This window comes from Raphanus sativus, chromosome 6, assembly GCF_000801105.2.
Source record: "Raphanus sativus cultivar WK10039 chromosome 6, ASM80110v3, whole genome shotgun sequence".
Classification (NCBI taxonomy): domain Eukaryota; kingdom Viridiplantae; phylum Streptophyta; class Magnoliopsida; order Brassicales; family Brassicaceae; genus Raphanus; species Raphanus sativus.
Genome location: NC_079516.1, coordinates 1764685 through 1783631, shown reverse-complemented (window position 1 = coordinate 1783631; position 18947 = coordinate 1764685). Strand labels below are relative to the sequence as shown.

General features: G+C 36.9%; 4 protein-coding genes across 5 annotated transcripts; 1 reads left to right on the top strand and 3 right to left on the bottom strand.

Moving 5' to 3' along the window:
• Positions 1-28: 28 nt before the first annotated feature.
• Positions 29-2786, bottom strand: LOC108813733 (pentatricopeptide repeat-containing protein At3g07290, mitochondrial). Its single transcript, XM_018586373.2, is given in 3 exon segments — positions 29-1367; positions 1369-2444; positions 2447-2786. Coding segments are annotated over 3 exon segments (2574 nt in total). The 5' UTR covers positions 2757-2786; the 3' UTR covers positions 29-179.
• Positions 2787-2953: 167 nt separating this feature from the next.
• On the bottom strand, positions 2954-5797 carry LOC108813735 (uncharacterized). 2 transcript variants are annotated; one of them, XM_018586374.2, is made up of 10 exons: positions 5724-5797; positions 5541-5605; positions 5298-5455; positions 4910-5203; positions 4255-4384; positions 4068-4175; positions 3857-3959; positions 3648-3773; positions 3363-3556; positions 2954-3265 (listed from the first exon to the last, which is right to left on the bottom strand). In XM_018586374.2, the coding sequence occupies exons 2-10, from the start codon at positions 5591-5593 to the stop codon at positions 3193-3195; spliced, it is 1239 nt and encodes a 412-aa protein (XP_018441876.1). In that variant the 5' UTR covers positions 5594-5605; positions 5724-5797; the 3' UTR covers positions 2954-3192. The 2 variants fall into 2 exon arrangements, with proteins under 2 accessions (XP_018441876.1, XP_018441878.1); XM_018586376.2 differs by having other exon boundaries at positions 4916-5203.
• Positions 5798-6638: 841 nt separating this feature from the next.
• On the bottom strand, positions 6639-8419 carry LOC108810369 (UV-B-induced protein At3g17800, chloroplastic-like). Its single transcript, XM_018582485.2, has 2 exons — positions 8024-8419; positions 6639-7661 (listed from the first exon to the last, which is right to left on the bottom strand). The coding sequence occupies exons 1-2, from the start codon at positions 8374-8376 to the stop codon at positions 6929-6931; spliced, it is 1086 nt and encodes a 361-aa protein (XP_018437987.1). The 5' UTR covers positions 8377-8419; the 3' UTR covers positions 6639-6928.
• An 8891-nt stretch (positions 8420-17310) lies between these two features.
• On the top strand, positions 17311-18452 carry LOC108807031 (uncharacterized). Its single transcript, XM_018579266.2, has one exon. It carries the CDS (start codon positions 17457-17459, stop codon positions 18369-18371), a length of 915 nt encoding a protein of 304 aa, XP_018434768.1. The 5' UTR covers positions 17311-17456; the 3' UTR covers positions 18372-18452.
• The last annotated feature ends 495 nt before the right edge of the window (positions 18453-18947 follow it).

The window sequence follows — 18947 nt, the reverse complement described above, 5'->3', positions numbered from 1 at the left end:
TAATAAGAAAATATACAAGAATGGGCTTTTTGGGCTTTTAAGTGATATTTGAGCTTAGTCCAACATCAGTTGATCATTGACAAAAAGAGAATGAATCAGTTCTGTAACACTGGAAACAGAAAAAAATTATTTCAAAAAAATTTCCAAAAATGGTTATACAAAAATTTGAAAGTGTTAACTTAGAAGATGGGTCTTTCTTTGTAGTGCAATTGATCAATCATATCAATGACTTCACCGCAGTCACCAGCTTCATTTCCTTCCATCAGACACTTAACATAATCCAACATTCTACTCTTTTCTACAACCCCATTTGAGCTCAGAAGCTCCATCACCAGCTCACGTGCCTGCTCTGTCTCTCCTCCCTTCTTCAAACCTTGAATCACTAAGAAGAAGGATTTGAAACTAGGAACGAACCCATTTCCAAGAACAAAAGTGATCAGCTCCACACACTTGCTGTGTTCCTTCCTGCCACAGTAAGATTCTATGACGGTGTCTATTGCCTTCTCGATATAAACACCTCTCTTGAGCATAGTTTGTATCAGTTCGTTGGACTCATCTATTCTTCCTTCTTTGCATAGCCGTGTGACAACAAAATCATATAATCCGCGTGTTGACCCACCTAGCTGTTCAACCATAGATACTAGCTTGCTGATACACGCATCATCGCTTCCTTGTAAAGCAACAAGTCCATGTAGCAGATAAGAATAGACACGCTCGTTCAGTTCATACCCTCTTTAAACCATAACACCTACAATCTCGAGAGCACGGTCTAGTTTCCCATTATCTACATATCCTTTCACCATAACGGTATAAGTAACATGGTTCGGCGAGACTCCCGAGTCTTGCATAGCAGCAAGAAGCTTCTCTGCTTCCTCGAGTCTACCAAATTGGCAAAGACCGTTGATGATGATTGTGTATGGATAAACATTCGGCAAACAACCACTTGACTTCATCGTTTCCAGCATCCTCGATGAACCGCTGGTATCACCTGACCGAATCAACCCGTCGACCAGCGTTGTGTAAGTCACCACAGAAGGAACTAAACCAAGCTTATTAATCTTCCCAAGCATCGCTAACTCTTCTTTCACTTTACAGCTTTTACTCAGCACATCGAGAAGGACATTAAGCGAGTGAGGAGTTGTCAATCGTCTCATCTTACCCAATGTCTCTAGTATAAACAACGCATCACGAGTTTTACCAAGTTTACAGAACCCATTAATAAGAGCTGTACACGTAACTTCATCTACGTTTATCCCTTTTCTCACCATCAAAACCAAGAACGCACTCGCTACATCAGCCTTCCCTCGTTTGCATAAACCATCAATCATAGCAGTGAACGTTACACAATCATGCTCAATATCAAAAAAAACTCATCGAACCAAGAAGCTTGTACACCACGTTCACAAGCCCTTCTCTACACAACCCATCGATCAAAACATTATAACTCACAACATCAGGCGACAAACCATCATCAACCATCCTCTTCAACAAACGCACGGCCTTAAACGGTCTCCCAACCCTACATAACCCTTCCATAAGCTCATTAAAAGTCCTCACATTAGGTCTGCAACCCCTCTTCTCCATCACAGCAAGCACCTCAAACGCCGGAACGATCCTCCCTTCTTTGCAGTAACCATTTATCAAAGCATTGTAAGTCACCACACTAGGTAATATCCCATCCTCAACCATCTTCCGAAAAACCCCATTAGCCTCCTCAACCTTCCCATGTCTACACAACCCATCAATCAAAACGGTATAGGTATGAACACTCGCCTTGCAACCCCCTTTACCAACCATCTCATCGAACAAGCTAAAACCTTTATCACACAACGCTTTAATAAGCACTGTATACGTACGTGTACTCGGCTCACAACCATTCTCACCCATTTTATCCTTAAACACAAAAACTTCCTCGAGCCTCCCTACTTGACACAACTCGTGAATCAAATTCGAGTAAGTAACGGAGTTCGGAGCCGAAGCTTCATCTCTAGACATCACATCAAACACTCTCAAAGCATCTACAAAATTCAAACCACGACAAAACCCAAGAACCAAAGAAGTGCATACATGAGAGTCCAACACAAACCCGATTTTAACAATCTTACACATAAACATCTCAGCAGCTTCTGTTAAACCGTTCTTGCACAGAGCGTTGATGACCGTTCTGTAATCGATCTCCCCAGCGACGAACCCGTCGGATTCCATTCTTTTATAAGTCAGGTAAGCCAAGAGCCCTAAGTCAAGCTTAGCTAAAGACATGAGAAGCGAGATGTAGCAAGGGTAGTTCAACCTGAACCCGGTCTCGTCTCTCAATTGGTCGAAACAGGTCATCAGTTTCGTCAGCAGCGTCTCTCTCTCGCGGATGGTGGACTCTCTGACCAGCGCGAGGATGACGCTGTGTGCGATTTGGTAGAGATCAGAGAAAACGATGAGTTTTAAAAGTTCGGGTAGAAGCAGTAGGAGGAGTGCTTGCAGACCAATGTGAAGAAACGGACGCAGGTGTTGGTTTCGGAGCTGTAGAAGGAGATTAATTGGGAAGCGATGTTTGGGCTTATGTGGGAAACTAGGGATTTGAAGGAGGTGTTTTTCTCCCAATTTAGGGTTTTTAGTAATGATGCGACATCGCGAGCCTCCGCCTCGTCTTGGAGAAGAAGCTGAGAGGGTTGAGAAGACAGGGAGGAGTAGGCGAGAGAAGAATGAAGAGCATGGCGAGCTAAAGATGACATCTTTCGAGAAATTCTGATGTTTATCAGCATGCATAGATTGGAGATGGAGACGAAGAAGAAGCCGTTTAAAATGACTGCTTTAAGACCTGTTTAGAGTTTTTATCACTCAGGGTGTGTACTCACGGAACCGGTTATGAGAAAAATTGAAATTGGACCGGACTAAACCAAGTAATAGCTTCCAAACCCTTAATTAATCTCTCGTGATTGGCAAGAATACAAAAGACAAATGAAAGAAAGTGTTTTTGTGTTGACGAAGGTAACAATAAACACCATTGAGAGTTTGCGATTGAGCAGAAGTATAAGTAGAACACGGCAAAAAATACACTTGGTCAGACCAGTTTCACAGACGCGAAAGATAAGTTTCTCTTTTCTCATTCACTACCATTGAGCAATGTACATGTATCTTTCCTTCCACTTTGTGAATGACCCCAACCAAGTGAGTGTTGTGTGGTCAAATGACCAAATGCTACATCACCAAATCATCGGCAGAGTAGTAGTCAGCGATAAGACGGTACATGTAAGATGGGATGTGTCCTCCCCTGTTAAACCAAAACAAAAGTAGCGACATGAGAATGAACCAATCTTAAGAATATAGTAACTAGAAGAAACCCAAGGATCCATGTTGATGAGACTTACGTGTCGGTTATGAAGAGACTGACGAGGCTTGGTGGGACGTAATCGAAGGTTGGGTTGACAACTTGAAGAAGGGGAGACCCGGAACCGGATCCAAAATCAAGGCAATCAGAGAATTCGCCAAAATCCAACAGTTCAGACGGAGATCTCAGCTCGTTTAGTAATACCTCCGGATTGTGAGGATACAGTGGACATAGCTGTTAATCATATATAAAAGCTCTAAGTAGAGTTTTAAGGTTTATGAGAGCAATCACTGATTTGAACAGAATAAGCAACTTGAAACCGAACCTTGTGACTACCGGCTAGAACCACAAATGGGACTGCGTGTTTTTTTGCTGCCAGGGCAGCCATGTTGACTCCAACAGGTCCTATAACCCCACCATTAGCCATCACTGCATGAGCTCCGATTATAACCTGTGCATTTATCACATCATTTAAGATCTCTTTTTTAGAAGAGATCACAAGCAAAATAGATTTGGGTAGGATTGAATATGTACCATATTCACTCGAGATATCATAGCAAACACTGCAGAGTCAGTGATCACAGTGGTCTGCAGACCTCTAGCTACCAGTTCTTTTGCTAATAGATGGCCCTGATACCTAACAATACAATAAAAGTAGAATTGGAAGGGAATAAATACGATACAGCTGCGTTACATGGACACGACCAATGATAATGATGAGACGTGGAAAAAGGAGTCACCAGACCTTGGAGCACCTTCGGCGACAAATACACGAAATGATCTTTTTTTCTCCTTTGCAGCACACAGAAACTCGAGTACTGTTCTTGAGCTACCCAAGGTTAGAATCACCTCACTGATAAAAAAAGTTGTCATCAAGGAAAGACAATCTATTGCATGTTACAGAAAATTAGTGGTATATAGTTGAAAATTACTTTTGATGTATGTGCTCTATAGCTTGCTCAGCGATCTGCTCATGACAACCAGCAATCTCATGGATAAGTTGATTGACTCCTTCTATAACATCATGCTTCAGCTTCCTAGTTATTGAACTTTTGTCGGCAGCTAAACAAAAGTACATTAGACCATTAATATCGACTAGCAATGTAAATAGTTTAGCTGCTAAACAAAAATTTAGCCTATGAATTCAAGGTCATTTCAATTAAAGCGAGATGAACCTCCCAAAACCAGACTTTTAAGAACAGAAACTCATTCCCTTTAATTATCTCTCTAACTCCGCAACACATTTTCATAGAGGAATCCAGCAATTGAATCTACCAGAACCAGTAATCTAGGGTTCTGTCTACAGTTCCCTAAACTTTTCCAAGCCTAAAAGTCCCCGAAGTGAATCCAGATTCCACGAGACCTAAATATGTTACATCTACTGTCCAATTAATGTCCACATCTCAGACAATTCCCGACAAAAAAAAAACAATGAGCATCGAGTTGTCAGAGGGAATATAAAGTAACTTTATTCTATTCCTAACATAACACTTCTTTTCATGGCTTATCAAGAGACATAACTAAATCAAGCAGCTTGATTTTCTACCAAATAAAAATTAGCATTTTTAAAGGAATGGAAAAGGGTACATTTACTTTTGCTTTCGGAATCAGCACCAGATGAAGAAGTGTACGGAACAGTCGCAGACTCAGGAGTGCCCTCAAGAAGCGTCTGCAAAGAAGGAGGACGCAACGTACTCCTAGCAGCAGCTGCAACAACCGCCGCAGACATCGCAGTATACCCAATCCCTTTCCCATTAACATCTTCATCGTCATCACTCGCGTCCAGTAAATCCAACCCAGCCACAGCTGCTGTAGCAAGAGACAGATCCTCCTCCCTTATTATATGCAATACCCGCCTCACTACATTCCCAACAGCAAGCTCTACCAAAAATCACACCCAACAAAAAAAGAAAAATCATTCCTTTATTCATAAAGAGTAAAACTTTAACAGGATGGGGAAGAAAACAAAACATACCAACAGGATTTGCAGCGACAAGTTGCGCACCGACGGCTTTCACAGCATCGATAAGAGCCGAAGCTTGGTTCGCGTGGTGAGGCACTCGATGATGAGAGATCACTGACCTAAGCAACTCTACTGTGCATCTAGCTGTAGCCTGTGAGCCCTCGATCTTACTGTATTGAATCAAATCAGAAAAAAAAACTCTCTTAAATTAACAAAAAGGGGTTTTACGAAATTACAGAAAAATAATGATTATACCGTTTCCTGAGCTTGTTAACAAACTCCAGCACCATAGATTGTACGTCTGGCATCTTTACTTAACCCTAAATCGAAACTAAGAGGCGTTAGATTCTTCCATAAACCCTAATTAAACGCGATTCGGCGGCATGAGAGAGATCGAATGCCTCCAGTGGTAAGGAAAAGAGAAGTGGTTGTGCTTACCGGTGAAAATGTGACGGTGGCGAGATGAAGTAGAGAGGGAATATTCCGGCGAGCGAGAGAGAGAGGGAATTGAACAAGAAGACCAGATAGTGAGTATTGGGGGTTTAATAGGTCTTAGCATTTGGGCCGCAAAGATAGAAGCCCAAGGCGAAAGCCTTTCTAAAAAAAGCTATTTTCAAAAAAAAAAAAACTCTTTAGTATAACTATAATAACTACATTCTATAATGACGTTTATATTTAATAAATTAGTGTAATTCAATTTAAAATTTGAAATTAAATTATTATTTTATATATAACTATATAATTAAATTTACGAAATATTTTAACTGTATTTTTATTAATTTATAAATATTTTATTGTACGTTTTAGTTCAAGAGATTCTAATTTTTTTGTTTCAAGAGTACATGGTAAAAAATTGTTGATCTTAGTACAATATTTTCAAAAATAAATACGTGCGATAAAAATTATATTTTAGTATCTTCTTTACGTTCATGTTTTGAATATAAAAAGTGTTGACAATTAAACATATAAAATTCCCTTTTTTTTTTGCGACGAACTGAATTATATTTCTAAACCGAGAGTTCAATACAAATCCGGGATAGACAAATGGAGTGCCGACTTAGCGAGAAGATCAGCAGCTGCATTGGAGTCCCGACTAACAAAAGAGACAAAACAAAATTCCCTTTTTCTATTCTTTTGAGTACAACCAAATGTTGAACAAAAATATAATACAAAATGGAAGAAAAAAAATTTTGTCGTATAACTCTTTTTGGGAATACATCCTTCCATAGGAGTCCATAAAATAGTTAACAGTTTATAATGAAAACCTTTTAAATATAATTTTACATCTTCTGTTTTACGAATGAAAGAAAAATTATTTATAAAATTTTATTTTATATAAATCCTAAACGTACATTGATGGAATTAAATAAATGTAAGTCATTATTCCATTAATAAGTTCAACATATACTATTCATCATCCAAATATCCAATGTTTTCATTCCATAAATATAAGTTTCTTATATTCATGAGGTATATTCTTTCTATAAACAACCATTTGCAGCCCTTGTTTCCTTAACCGCCACATTCTTATTCGTCTATACAGTATACACTAAAAGCATCGCCTGAAAGATTCTGCAGAAACTTCTTCCCTGCATATAACACCAACCAAAGGATCATGAAGCTTTTCTTTTAACCGAACTGGTTCATATACTTCTATTTTCTTGCGCTTCTGCATTCTCATTGAGCTTATATGTATTATCTACATACAACTCCGTGTCCCACAAAAACGTCCCAAACGCCACAGCTTCCAGAACCAACCGCTTCAGACTCGAATACGATGTCACGATGATCTCATCGCTTTCCTCCATACCAAAAAGAGCCAAACATTGCTTCTTTATCAGATTCCTTGCTTCCTCTGTCCTTGGTTTTGCACATCTCTGCATTGTCTCGGTGTCGAACCTTGTGATGTAATGCCTCAGGTGCTCCTTGGTGGCCACATGTGCAATCCTCATTGTCAAAGAAGATCCAGTGACAGAACCTTTAAGATATCCAATTCCATGGAGATCCGGTAAGGAACACTCGAGTTGGTGTCTGAGGGAAGCGGATTTCAAGAAGTAACCACACAAGATCGAGGCAACGTATACCTTCCTGAGATGAAGCTTCTGTATCTGTGTTTTTTCAGTCACGCGTGAATTGACACGTAATCCGGTGACCGCGTCTACGTGTTCTTTGATGAGTTCAAGGGCATCGCAGCTGTGGATTGACTCCAGCTCCCGGTCTTTCTTAGGCCATATCTCGAGTCTTCCATTGTGGATGCATCTAGAGAGCTTTGGAGCCAGAGGGACCCTTATCTCAGAGTATTTATAGACTATTAGCATGTATATTATTTCTTGGACTGCTGTTTTGCAGTAACGTTCCTTGTGCTGAGCTATTCTTCTGCCAACAACGACATATAAAAAATCATGGAATTAGGGTTAGCAGGCAGAAAACAAACCATCAACAAACAAAGTATTAGATTCTTGAGTTGCAAGTAAAGGTTCACAAAGAGCTCCAGAACCAGCAGTGTTGAAACTGACTAAGTAAATCAACGCTGACTGAATAGGCCACTCCAAGAAGTATTTCACAAGAAAACTTAAAGAAATTTTAAGAACACATGAGAAGAGATTAAGTAGGGAAACCAACCTTATTAAACACTAAAAACAAAACTTGCTTTACAAGTAATACTTATAATTTATAAATATTATTGTAATTTTTTTTATTTTCCTATAATAATTAGAATAAGTTAAAGTTTGACGGACCTGTGTAGAGAAGCTTCATCGGAACCAAAGCTGAGAGACATACGAGCCAAAGCAGCTTCACGGTTCTCTGCCAGCAACCTGAGCTCATCAGCAGCGGCGTAGTGAAAGAGGTGACGCTTGTTTATCAACAGACCTCTCAGAAACCTTCCCTGCGACGTTCGAGGTTTAAGCGGCGCGTTAAAGCTGCTTCCAGGCTCGCACTGGTTGTTACCCGCAGCGGCAACCATGACTAAAGATCGATACTGGACCTTGCGCATCGCAGGAAGAACCAATAATCTTCTATCGCCGCTCAGTCTCCTCGAACGGGACGGGAGTAAGGGGAGCGCCGCGTGTTTAGAGAGACAACTATCCATGGAAGAGTTTCGGGTTGTGAATAAGAGAAAGATTGATTGTCGGGTTAACGGGAGAAGTGGCCAAATATATAAAGAAGTGAAGTACTTTTAAATATTCCTTTCTATATTAGGTTTTAAGAAAAACTATCTGATACTGCCGTGTGAATAAGAAAAAGAATAAATAGAATAGAGAGAAATGGAATACGATGAACGGTATACAATAGAAAAAATGGAATAGATCTATTCCATTTATTCCTTAGCAAAATTGTTATGGAATGATTTGTTTTGTATTTAATTTGTTTAATTTTTTTTTAAATTGATGGAATGAACATTTCATTCCATTCCATTCACAGTAGCTAATATTTTTTTTATAGAATTAATGGAATTGATCATTCTAAAGAATTCCATTTCAAAATAGGTAATCCAGTTTCAGCTTCGTGCTTCCTTAGTCAGTACGTGATTATTGTACATGTCAATGGCTTTATTCTAATTTCTAAGTAGTTATTCATCATACATAAATTTTAATTTGGGTTTGAAAAAAAAATTGCAGATATTAGAAAGACATGGCGAAACGTCAGATGCAATTTGTTTCTAAAAATAATCTTGAAGTTTCTAGGAAATTTATATCAGAATTACTCTCCCTTTCTTACGCAGTAAAGGTCTATGATTGATCCACTTACTAATATAAAATAGAAAGACATGGAGAAACTTTCAAGATTCATAGATTAAAACGAACTTAGGGAAAGTCTTCAAAGAATAACACAGGATTATATATTTAAGTAGTTGACCGAAAAAACTAATATTTTTTTGGAAACAGGACTCTTTCTCTCCCAACTAGAATAATTGTTTCTGAATCGTATAGCTTAAGAAGTCCATGAATTAATCGTACAAATTTCATTGTCAAGGTAGTTAGGTAGTTGATATTTTTATATACAGACCCATAGATTGAAATGTATAGTAAAGTCTTCAGGTCTAGATTGGCACATAATCTCAGATTATTGACGATCATCTAATATATATTTAAGATGTCCCGTTATTTTTTGTCTCTTAATATTGTAGAGTTATTAGACCTCTTCGTGTTTCATAAAGGCAACTTATATATAAAACACATCCAATTTCTTAACTACATTCACACATACAACAATTTGACTATTTGTTTTATAACATTAGTACTAGTGTAAGTTTACAAGCATTACCTCTTCTCAACTTGAAACGCAATTTGAACAGAATACTGGAAGCAAAACTTTTTCATTCTTACTCGTGACTTGTCAACAAATTGCTAAAGCTTAAGCAGACGGTCTTCCCTCTGTTAAAGTTGATGCTGCAGAATGGAGAATCGGCCCGGTTCTGGAGTGACAATTGGTCACCGTTTGGTGATCTGAATGCATACTTGTCAGATTTTCGTTCTGGTTTGGGAATCCCTCGTACTGCTACAGTTGCATCGCTTTGTAGGAATGGAGTCTGGTGGCTTCCTCCTGCACGCTCTGAACAACAACTCTCTTTCTACGCCTACATCACCACAATATAGCTCCAGCCTAATCAGGACTACTACGTTTGGGAGATAAATGGACAGAGGTCAGAGAGCTTCAAAACTGGTATCATGTATGATTACCTTAGGGAACCAAAACCAGATGTTCCTTGGAGCACTGCTGTATGGTTCTCCACAGCTATTCCACGACAAGCATTCCATGTGTGGCTGGTAATCCAGGATAGAATTCCTACAAGAGACCGTTTACGTCGCTGGGGAATTCAAGTGGATGATCGATGCTTACTCTGTAATGCAGCACAAGAATCAAGAAATCACATCTACTTTGAGTACAATTACAGTCATGATCTATGGAGTAGAGTGGCGAATCGCTTACAGTTGATGCCGCAACGTGATTGGACAGACACGGTCAATCAGATGCTATCTCTTCCTCCACCGGTAACGCAACGTAAACTGACTATCCTCGCTTGGCAATCGACGATGTGCTGGCTTTGGCATGAGAGGAATGGCAGACTCCACTCGAACACCTTCCGCTCCCATGATCAGATCTTCAAACTGGTGGATGTGCAGATGAGAAACAAACTACAAAGTTTCAGGACCGAAAATCCAACTCGATCTTCCACAATGATGCAGAACTGGGTGCGATTTGCTTGACCATCTTCGCCTCTTCCTCTGTTCTTCTGAGCCTCTCTCGATCTTTCGTGATCACCGAGGAAACACATCAACTAAAGACCTCTTGGGTTTCTTTTTACTATTCTCTCTATCTTAGGCTGTAGTGGACTCTTTATGTGATTCAGTACTTACTAAGGGTTGGGTCTAACTAAAGCTATTGGGCTTGTAAAACATTTTCGGTTTCTTTTTAAATTTAAGTAAGCAAGTTACAAAAAAAAAAAAAAACTTTTTCATTCTGGCCTTATAGACTGAAGGTGATGAACTCACAATCTTTGTACCAAACTAATAGCAACCACCGCCTTATGTTAAACCTACATTTTACCTTTTATGAAGCATTCATTTTCTAATGGCCGATTAGATGGTTTACCTTTTAACCGTCTTCTAGTTTGATTTAAAATCGTTGAACCGAAGAGAATCGATTTACTTGAATCAATGTTATTAGAAAGTTCATAAAATATGAAGAAAAAAATAAAAACATATAATATACACATCACTCATTTTTTGTTTTTTTTATAATTCTGGTATCTGTGCAGCCACATTCTCAACTATCTTTCCAATAAAAAATTCAGCGCCCTAACGAAAGGGATATTAAATCCGTTGTGACCAAAACTCGAATCCGGATAGCAGACAGTACAGCTGTACCTCCTTTACCACCAAACGCTTTGATAGTTTAGCAAATAGGGGCATTAAGAATATCTCCAATATCGCTCCATAATTTATTTTAAAATAGAACTTGGATTTGAAAAATACTTTAGCTTACTCTTTATTTTCTATTTTATAATAGAGTAAACATGAACTATTCAAAGTTGTCGTGGATTTGGTGAATAACTAAGTACTTCTTTTTTAGTTATGTTTTAACTGATTCTGGGATTATACGGCTTATGGCTCCGGGTATGTCCGGCTTATGCTTCCGAAGACTATCAGATTGTTGTCTTTTGTTGAGCATTCCATTTTTTTTGGTGATGGGATGATGTTGTATTCTGAACTTTGGATATCTTTGGTGATTAATAACAATCCACAGATGACAAAAAAAAACAAAAATGACTTATTCGATACATTAAACATATATATATTTTTAATTTATTATTCTATTTTTACTCTAAAATAAAAATTGTGTTGAAGTAACTCAACTTCATTATAAATTTATTTTATTTTGAATGGAAAATGAAATTACAAAATAAAATATATTGCCTCGTTCAGAAAAAAAATAGAAGGAAATATGTTGCTTGCAGGTCTTGTAATCAGCTAGGCCTTCAACTTCTAAGCCCATTAATTAACGGGTTCCATCCATCCACAGTTGATAATTTAAACGGGTCTGTCCTCGTAAAAGTTGTTGATAAGTTGTTAAGTTATTATCATCACAATTCACAAGTAATTTAAATCAAACACATCAGAAACAACATCAAATATTTTACATTATTCAGGAATCAGAAACATAGCTTCAAAGAAAATACACGGACCAAGCATATATTATAGTTGTAAAAACACCTTAACTCAGTGTGGTTGATCAAATGTTTGATATTTTTATAGAGAAATTGGTAAAAATGCACCTAAACCAACCCCTAATATACAATCTACCCTTAATCTCATAAACCTTTTTGTTGGACGATTTTACCCTTCTGCCACGCGTCAGCCTACGTCTAGTAGCCCTGCAGGCTACTCTTTTAGGGCTGCAGTGCTCTGTCATGTGTCAGATTCATTATTATATATGTTGGATAATGTTCATTCTCTTTTAGTTCTCTTTTGTCTTTTCTTTTTATTTTTCATCTTCTTTCTTTATTTTCCTCCATCTTCTTTCCTTTTCTTTCTTTCATCTCTCATCACTTACTAACTAGATTCATGGTTTCAAATATTTGACTACTTCTGATTATCAACTTTTTCATCTATTTTACTAACTTCGGTCAGTTATATTTGATTATCTCGATAACATAACTTGTTACATGTTAATAAGTAGTATTCAACGTTAACATAATGCGTAACAAATAACACAGTCTGTTAACTCACTAACAAAATTTGTAACAACCTTAATAGTCAAATTCATAGTTGGTTATCTGACACATAGTTTGATACCAAAAGAATTCATAACTGTTTAACATGATGTTATAAAAATCTTCACGTTAACTAATACATGATTTGTTTAGCTGATATTTGGTTTATTAGCTCACAAACAGATTTGATACATGTCTGTGAACTAATAAGTTACATGATAAGTTGGTTGTTATCCGTTAACCGATTTGTTACTTGGTATATGTATTTAGCTGATACATTATATGATACCAAATAATTGATAATTGGTTTGTACGATATTACAAGAGACTTGATGTTCATTGATACATAGTTTGTGTAGATGATAAATAATTGAATAAATAACTTGTGAGCTTATACATTTTTTATATTTAGTTTTATTAGCTGACAAATGAATTGATACATGGTCTTGATTAATATGTTGTTATCTGATATATTATTTGTTACCTGATACAAATTTTGTATGATAAATGATTTCTTACATGTTTTGGTATCTGACATATAGTTTGATACTGAAGAATTTATAATTGTTTTATCTGACACATAGTTTGATACCGAAGCATTCATAACTATCATATTTTTTATCTGATACAATTTTTATATGATAAATGATTTCTTACATGTTTTAGTATCTGACACATAGTTTGATACCGAATTCATAACTGTTTAATATGATGTTACAAAAGTCTTTACGTTAACTGGTACATGATTTGTTTAGCTGATACTTGGTTTATTAGCTCACAAACGGATTGATACATGTCTGTGAATTAATAAGTTACATGATAAGTTGGTTGTTATCCGTTAACGGATTTGTTACTTGGTACATATATTGTTAGCTGATACATTATATATGATACCAAATAATTGATAATTGGTTTGTATGATATTAAAAGAGACTTGATGTTCATTGATACATAATTTGTGTAGATGATAAATGATTGAATAAATAACTCGTGAGCTTGTAGATTTTTTATATTTAATTTGTTAACTGACAAATAGATTGATACATAGTGTTGATTAATAAGTTGTTATTGGATACATTATTTGTTAACCGTTAATATATATATTTGATATATAACACAACATATTAGCTGTTATAGAATATTTTATCGATAACGTAATCTCGATTTGATCTTCGCTGCTTTATCCAACAACTCATCGTCTGTCCCGCCGTCCATCTCTACAGTCTGACACACGTCTTCTCTGCGGTCTGACACACACATTTTCTGCAGTCTGACCTGTATTCAATAAATGAGAGGCATTTTCGTCCGCACAGTACCAAAATGTTATTTCTTTTTGAGTTATATATAATCATGGGCATTTCTCTAATATGGGCCTGACTTAGGAATATTTTGCCAATTCTCCCATTTTTATATACCAAATGTACGTTTTGATTCCCATATTGCATTATGTCTTCTAAGATTATAGACGCAGTTTATTGGAAACTCCAACATTTTATACGTAAATTGTTCTTTGTTAATGTATAGCATGTAATACTAATGATTATCGTGTGGTTTAATAGCTGTTTTGTTATAGCATGTAAAATTCGTGTATCGAAAGAGAACTATCGTCGCTGATCGAGTCATTCGTGATTGCATGCTCTACAAGTAATAACAATCCATTCATATGTTTTAGACTGGATCGTTATTTATAATGAGATAAAATCACCTACTCATCATGATCATATACACATACAGTAGAGAAAACAATATCCTAAACCACGGGTTAGTGGTGTCCTGCACTGATCCTAAAGGTGGTGGATTCGAATCTATTACCTTATTACCCGTGTGTAGCTATTTAGTATGGATATCTAACTTTTTTTGTGAGCAATCAGATATGATTGGCGCTAATGGTCAAACCTCCGAAGATTAGTCAGCTGGATCATAGCCCGCAAAATATCATGGATCAGAGAAAAAAAACAATATCCTAGTATAATAGTTGTAATCATCATAGTGTTCGTCATCATAGTGTTAGTGTGTTTTTCACCCATGACCTAATGATATAATATTTACATGATTGGATAACAATAGCAAAAATCTTCAAACAATGCCGCATTATGAATAATAAATTAATAACCGCTGGATATGTTGTAGATATGCTATAAGAGCTAAATATTAGTTTTGTTCAAATGTTGAGGTTCTTAGAAAACATCGTTTAATTACTAAAAGATCGCTCAATCTATAGGCAAGGTTTTTGTCAACAAGCATTTTGTTTGTTTGTTGCAATGGTACTTTTTATATTACACTATAAACAATACGATGTTGACCCAAAAATTATAAACACCACGATTTAGAAACTATGCTTTCGATAGGATAATATATAGACCTGTAGAAGAGTTTTTGTGTCTCTGTGTTAAATATTAGTCCCTAATATGTGATGCTAAAACTAGCAGAATACGATCCCTATTAAAAATAGGACTTATGACATTAAGAACGAAAATTCCTTGACTCTTCGCATTCAAATAATATTGATATTCATCTTAAAAATGATATTATATCGCAACCTGCATGAGACAACAAGCAGAAACAGACCCAAAACCCACTTGTCACGTTCTTGTACTTACAAAAAAATAATGTTTGTCACTTGTTCTTTGCCTCATATAGAGAACTCTTCACACCTCCCAAATTCCAACTTTTTCTTCAGGTAAATTAAATAAAAGCTGTTTTATCTATATAGTCTCGTTGAACTGCATATATCTCGGTGGGTGTGGTAGCCTAGTAACAATTTAAAGAGAATGGTTTTCTTGTGTCCATGTTTTAAACCTCTTCAGGACATAATTGTTTATATTGGAAGTCCTAAAACTTCATTTTATATATCTGGACCTCCTATAATCTCCAAAGACTAAAATGAAAACCTTAATGTTACTCAGCATTCTAACTATGTTTTGAAACCTTCATCCTTGGAAAAATCTTTTAATACATCAATGAGTTAACATTGGATTTTCTCTTGTTACACTTTGCTGGTTTGAGCTCCATGTTGTTCCAACTGTTCAATTCTTGTATTTAAAGAGAAATGTCATGGACGACGTTAATGACCGAGACTAACAGAACAAATACTCTAACAGCAGTCACGGTGTAAAAGATATCGACACAAGTTCACAATCCGAAATGAGTCGGACTGTTTAATTTGTGCTCTTTGATGCATGCTTATAATGCCTTTATTTTATAACTATTAACTCTTAATTAAACCTCAAATAGGAAATTGTTTGTTTCCTAATACCGTGGAGTATTTAATTATTGTTCATATCCACCAATAAAGAGCGCGGTCTTTAGTTGATTTCGGATAATTAATTATGCTTTGGCTTGAACTAGCTTCTCCGTTTATTAAATAATCAAAATTACGAAGACTTTGCTAGCTAGTAACTTGCTACAACTTTCCCTTTCACGAAGAGCCAGATAAATGGATCAGATGAAGAAAACAGGATAAGGGAGACAAATGTAAAAGGCTCTTTGCTTGGCCCTACGCTTCCTTTCTCAATCAACTATCTCTAGGACATCTTTATGCCCTACCATAATCATACTCACATTTTTCTTGTTGTCACGCGTCCTCATTTCCTCAATTTTCTTTTGTTCTGGATAATTCCTCTTTCATATCATCCAATTTGTTTGTATAGTTTTTGAAGCGACAAACTTATAGTTTTATCACAATCATCATTTACTTTTTTCATCATGGACTGGAAAATGAAATCTAAACAAACTTAGAAATTTCAGAATGTCAATGTTTTTAACATCAAAATATTTATAGTGGTAGACATGGAAACCATATAAAATAGATATATCTCAAAGCTCAGTCTCTTATAATTTTATCTTAATATATAACTTCCTGATATTTCATAAATTTGAGATTTTTTTCTGGTCAACTGGAAGTTGAAGTAAACATATTTGAAAAAAAGTAAGCATATATGCACTATTTTAAAAAACCAAATCAGACAAGATTTGATTTGATTTCTTTTTCCTTTTCTCAGTCAGATCGAATAAGGCGTAGCATGGGTCATGAAGTTGTTGCTTCTACATATATACTTACATAAAGTTTTGTTTACTTTTAATTAGGATTTTTAATTGGTGTTTTTGTCAATAAATGTCGATGATTATATTAATTACAAAGTATCCATACCTAATGAACAAATTGTGACGTGTGGATGTAAAATACATTAGAAACCTCTTGCTATACTGCAGTAGCATAATAACCCATAGCCAGAAGGCGTATTCAGTAAACGTTAAAGACCAAGCGTACTGCGTACGTATCCGATTATTAAACGAACATTGATTATACAATAGTTAATGATATCCATCTTCTATAATTGGCCAACCTGACAAAGATGCTTTTCCTTCAAAAGTATCATCTTCTTAAGCTGAACTGCCAAAAATGTTAAATACTAATCAAACCCTTCATCACTAGCGAAAAACGAATTACGTGCAAACTATATGGGTAGTATGCATAGATTTTTACAGGAAAAATTGTATGACATGGACACAATAATAAAGTTTCCGCATATAGGTTTGAAATTTCACCGAAGAACGTTAAAAATAATAATAACAAAAACATTGTAAACACTAAAGCTAAGAATGAGAATAAACCCTAGATACTTGTTACCCGTTGGGATATGCCAACCTTTGCCTAACTCATCGGGCCAAAAGTCGTGATGCTTACTAACCAAGAAGTGGTATATCCTCCGGTTCTACCTTTATCCCACCATTACGTGTCTGCTCATTGCATTTGATTATTTTTTATTATTCTCTATCAAAAAAACTAATATAAATAACGTTGGCTTCTACGAATATTCGGAGCCCAACTCATCTCCCTCTCTCTCTTCACGCATTTTATGTTCTCGAAAGTAGAGTTTTCTTCTTTTATAAAAACTCGACTTCTTTTATAAAAACTCTGAGAAAATCCAAGAGAGTTTAGGGTTTAGTAAGAAATGAGTCTCTCGAGAGCAAAACGTGTTACCGATCCACTAGCTGAGGAGGCTAGGGCTCGTCTCGTTGGATGCAGTTTCAGCAGCGGCAGCGAACACACCGGCGACGAAGAGTACGACGATGATTCCCCTTGTCTCTCCGAACTGGTCCAAGGGTTCTTGGAAGATGAAGTCAATAACACCGCTCGTGACGAGTCACGCTGGTGTGATAATGACTCTGATGAATCAGACTCATCAGCTTCTGACTCGGAATCGGAACGTGCCGACCTACCAGACTATGCCAACGATATTGCTAACATATTAAGAAACTCTCTAAGAGAAGACAACTACGGAAGAATGGTGTTGTTCCACGTGGCCAAAGCGATGGAAATGCTGTCGCCTTCTTTTCTAGGATCTGATCAAGAACAGCGTGCCGTTTTGCGACGTAAGCTCATGTCTCTTCTTAGAGAGCTAGGACACAATGCGGCGATCTGCAAAACCAAATGGAAATCCTCCGTCGGAGGTCTTACTGCCGGTAACCACGAGTTTATCGACGTGGTTTACTCACCCGCCGCCACGTCATCTCAGACCGTACGTTACATCGTCGATACAGATTTCAAGTCGCAGTTCATGATCGCTAGACCGACGGCACAGTACGCGCGTGTTCTCCAATCACTTCCAGCGATTTTTGTCGGGCGAGGGGATGATCTGAAGCGGATATTGCGGCTAGTTTGCGATGCGGCGAGGATATCGCTTAGGAGCCGTGGCCTCACGCTTCCGCCGTGGAGGAAAAACCGTTACATGCAGACGCGGTGGCTTGGTTCATACAAACGCACCACCAACTTGATGCCGTCTTCTCCCGCCGTTAACACTGTCATGTGTCGTGCTATCGGTTTCGATAACGCCGTCGGTGGCCGTCTTTTTGTGCGGACTCGATAAAATTTAAATGATAAAAAGCCACGTGTCAATTTATAAATCGAGATTTTCCGAGAGAATGAATAATAATTCATTAATTTAGAATTTTCTCATCTAAAATTATAAAATAAACGTGAGATAAAACAAACAAATTAAAGCCAAAATAGTCCAGATTTTACGAAGAATAAACAATTTTACGCGGAAAATGAACATTGTGAAGAAAAATCACAAACGTTACAAGCAATTATCGGGTGTGATAGGGATGCAGATAAGGTGTTAATTGGTAATAACCGTCGGATCACATTCAAGAGTAAGATCCAAAGGTAGAGAAGTAATAAAGATAGATCTAATGTGTCGATGGATAATATATTCTATCAGTAATTATCGACGTGGCAATAACACGTAACGTAGTTCTCATGTACATTGAATATGACTTGGCGTAAGAGGTCACGTCAAGTTCTAGGCGCATGGGTCTGTCGTGTAGTATCAACCACACCTGATAAGAGCCACAGTAGACAGAACAAAAGTGGGATAAAAACTGGAGCACGTGGAATAAGATAAGGTTTATCAATATTTTTAAAAATTAATTTTTATTCTCTT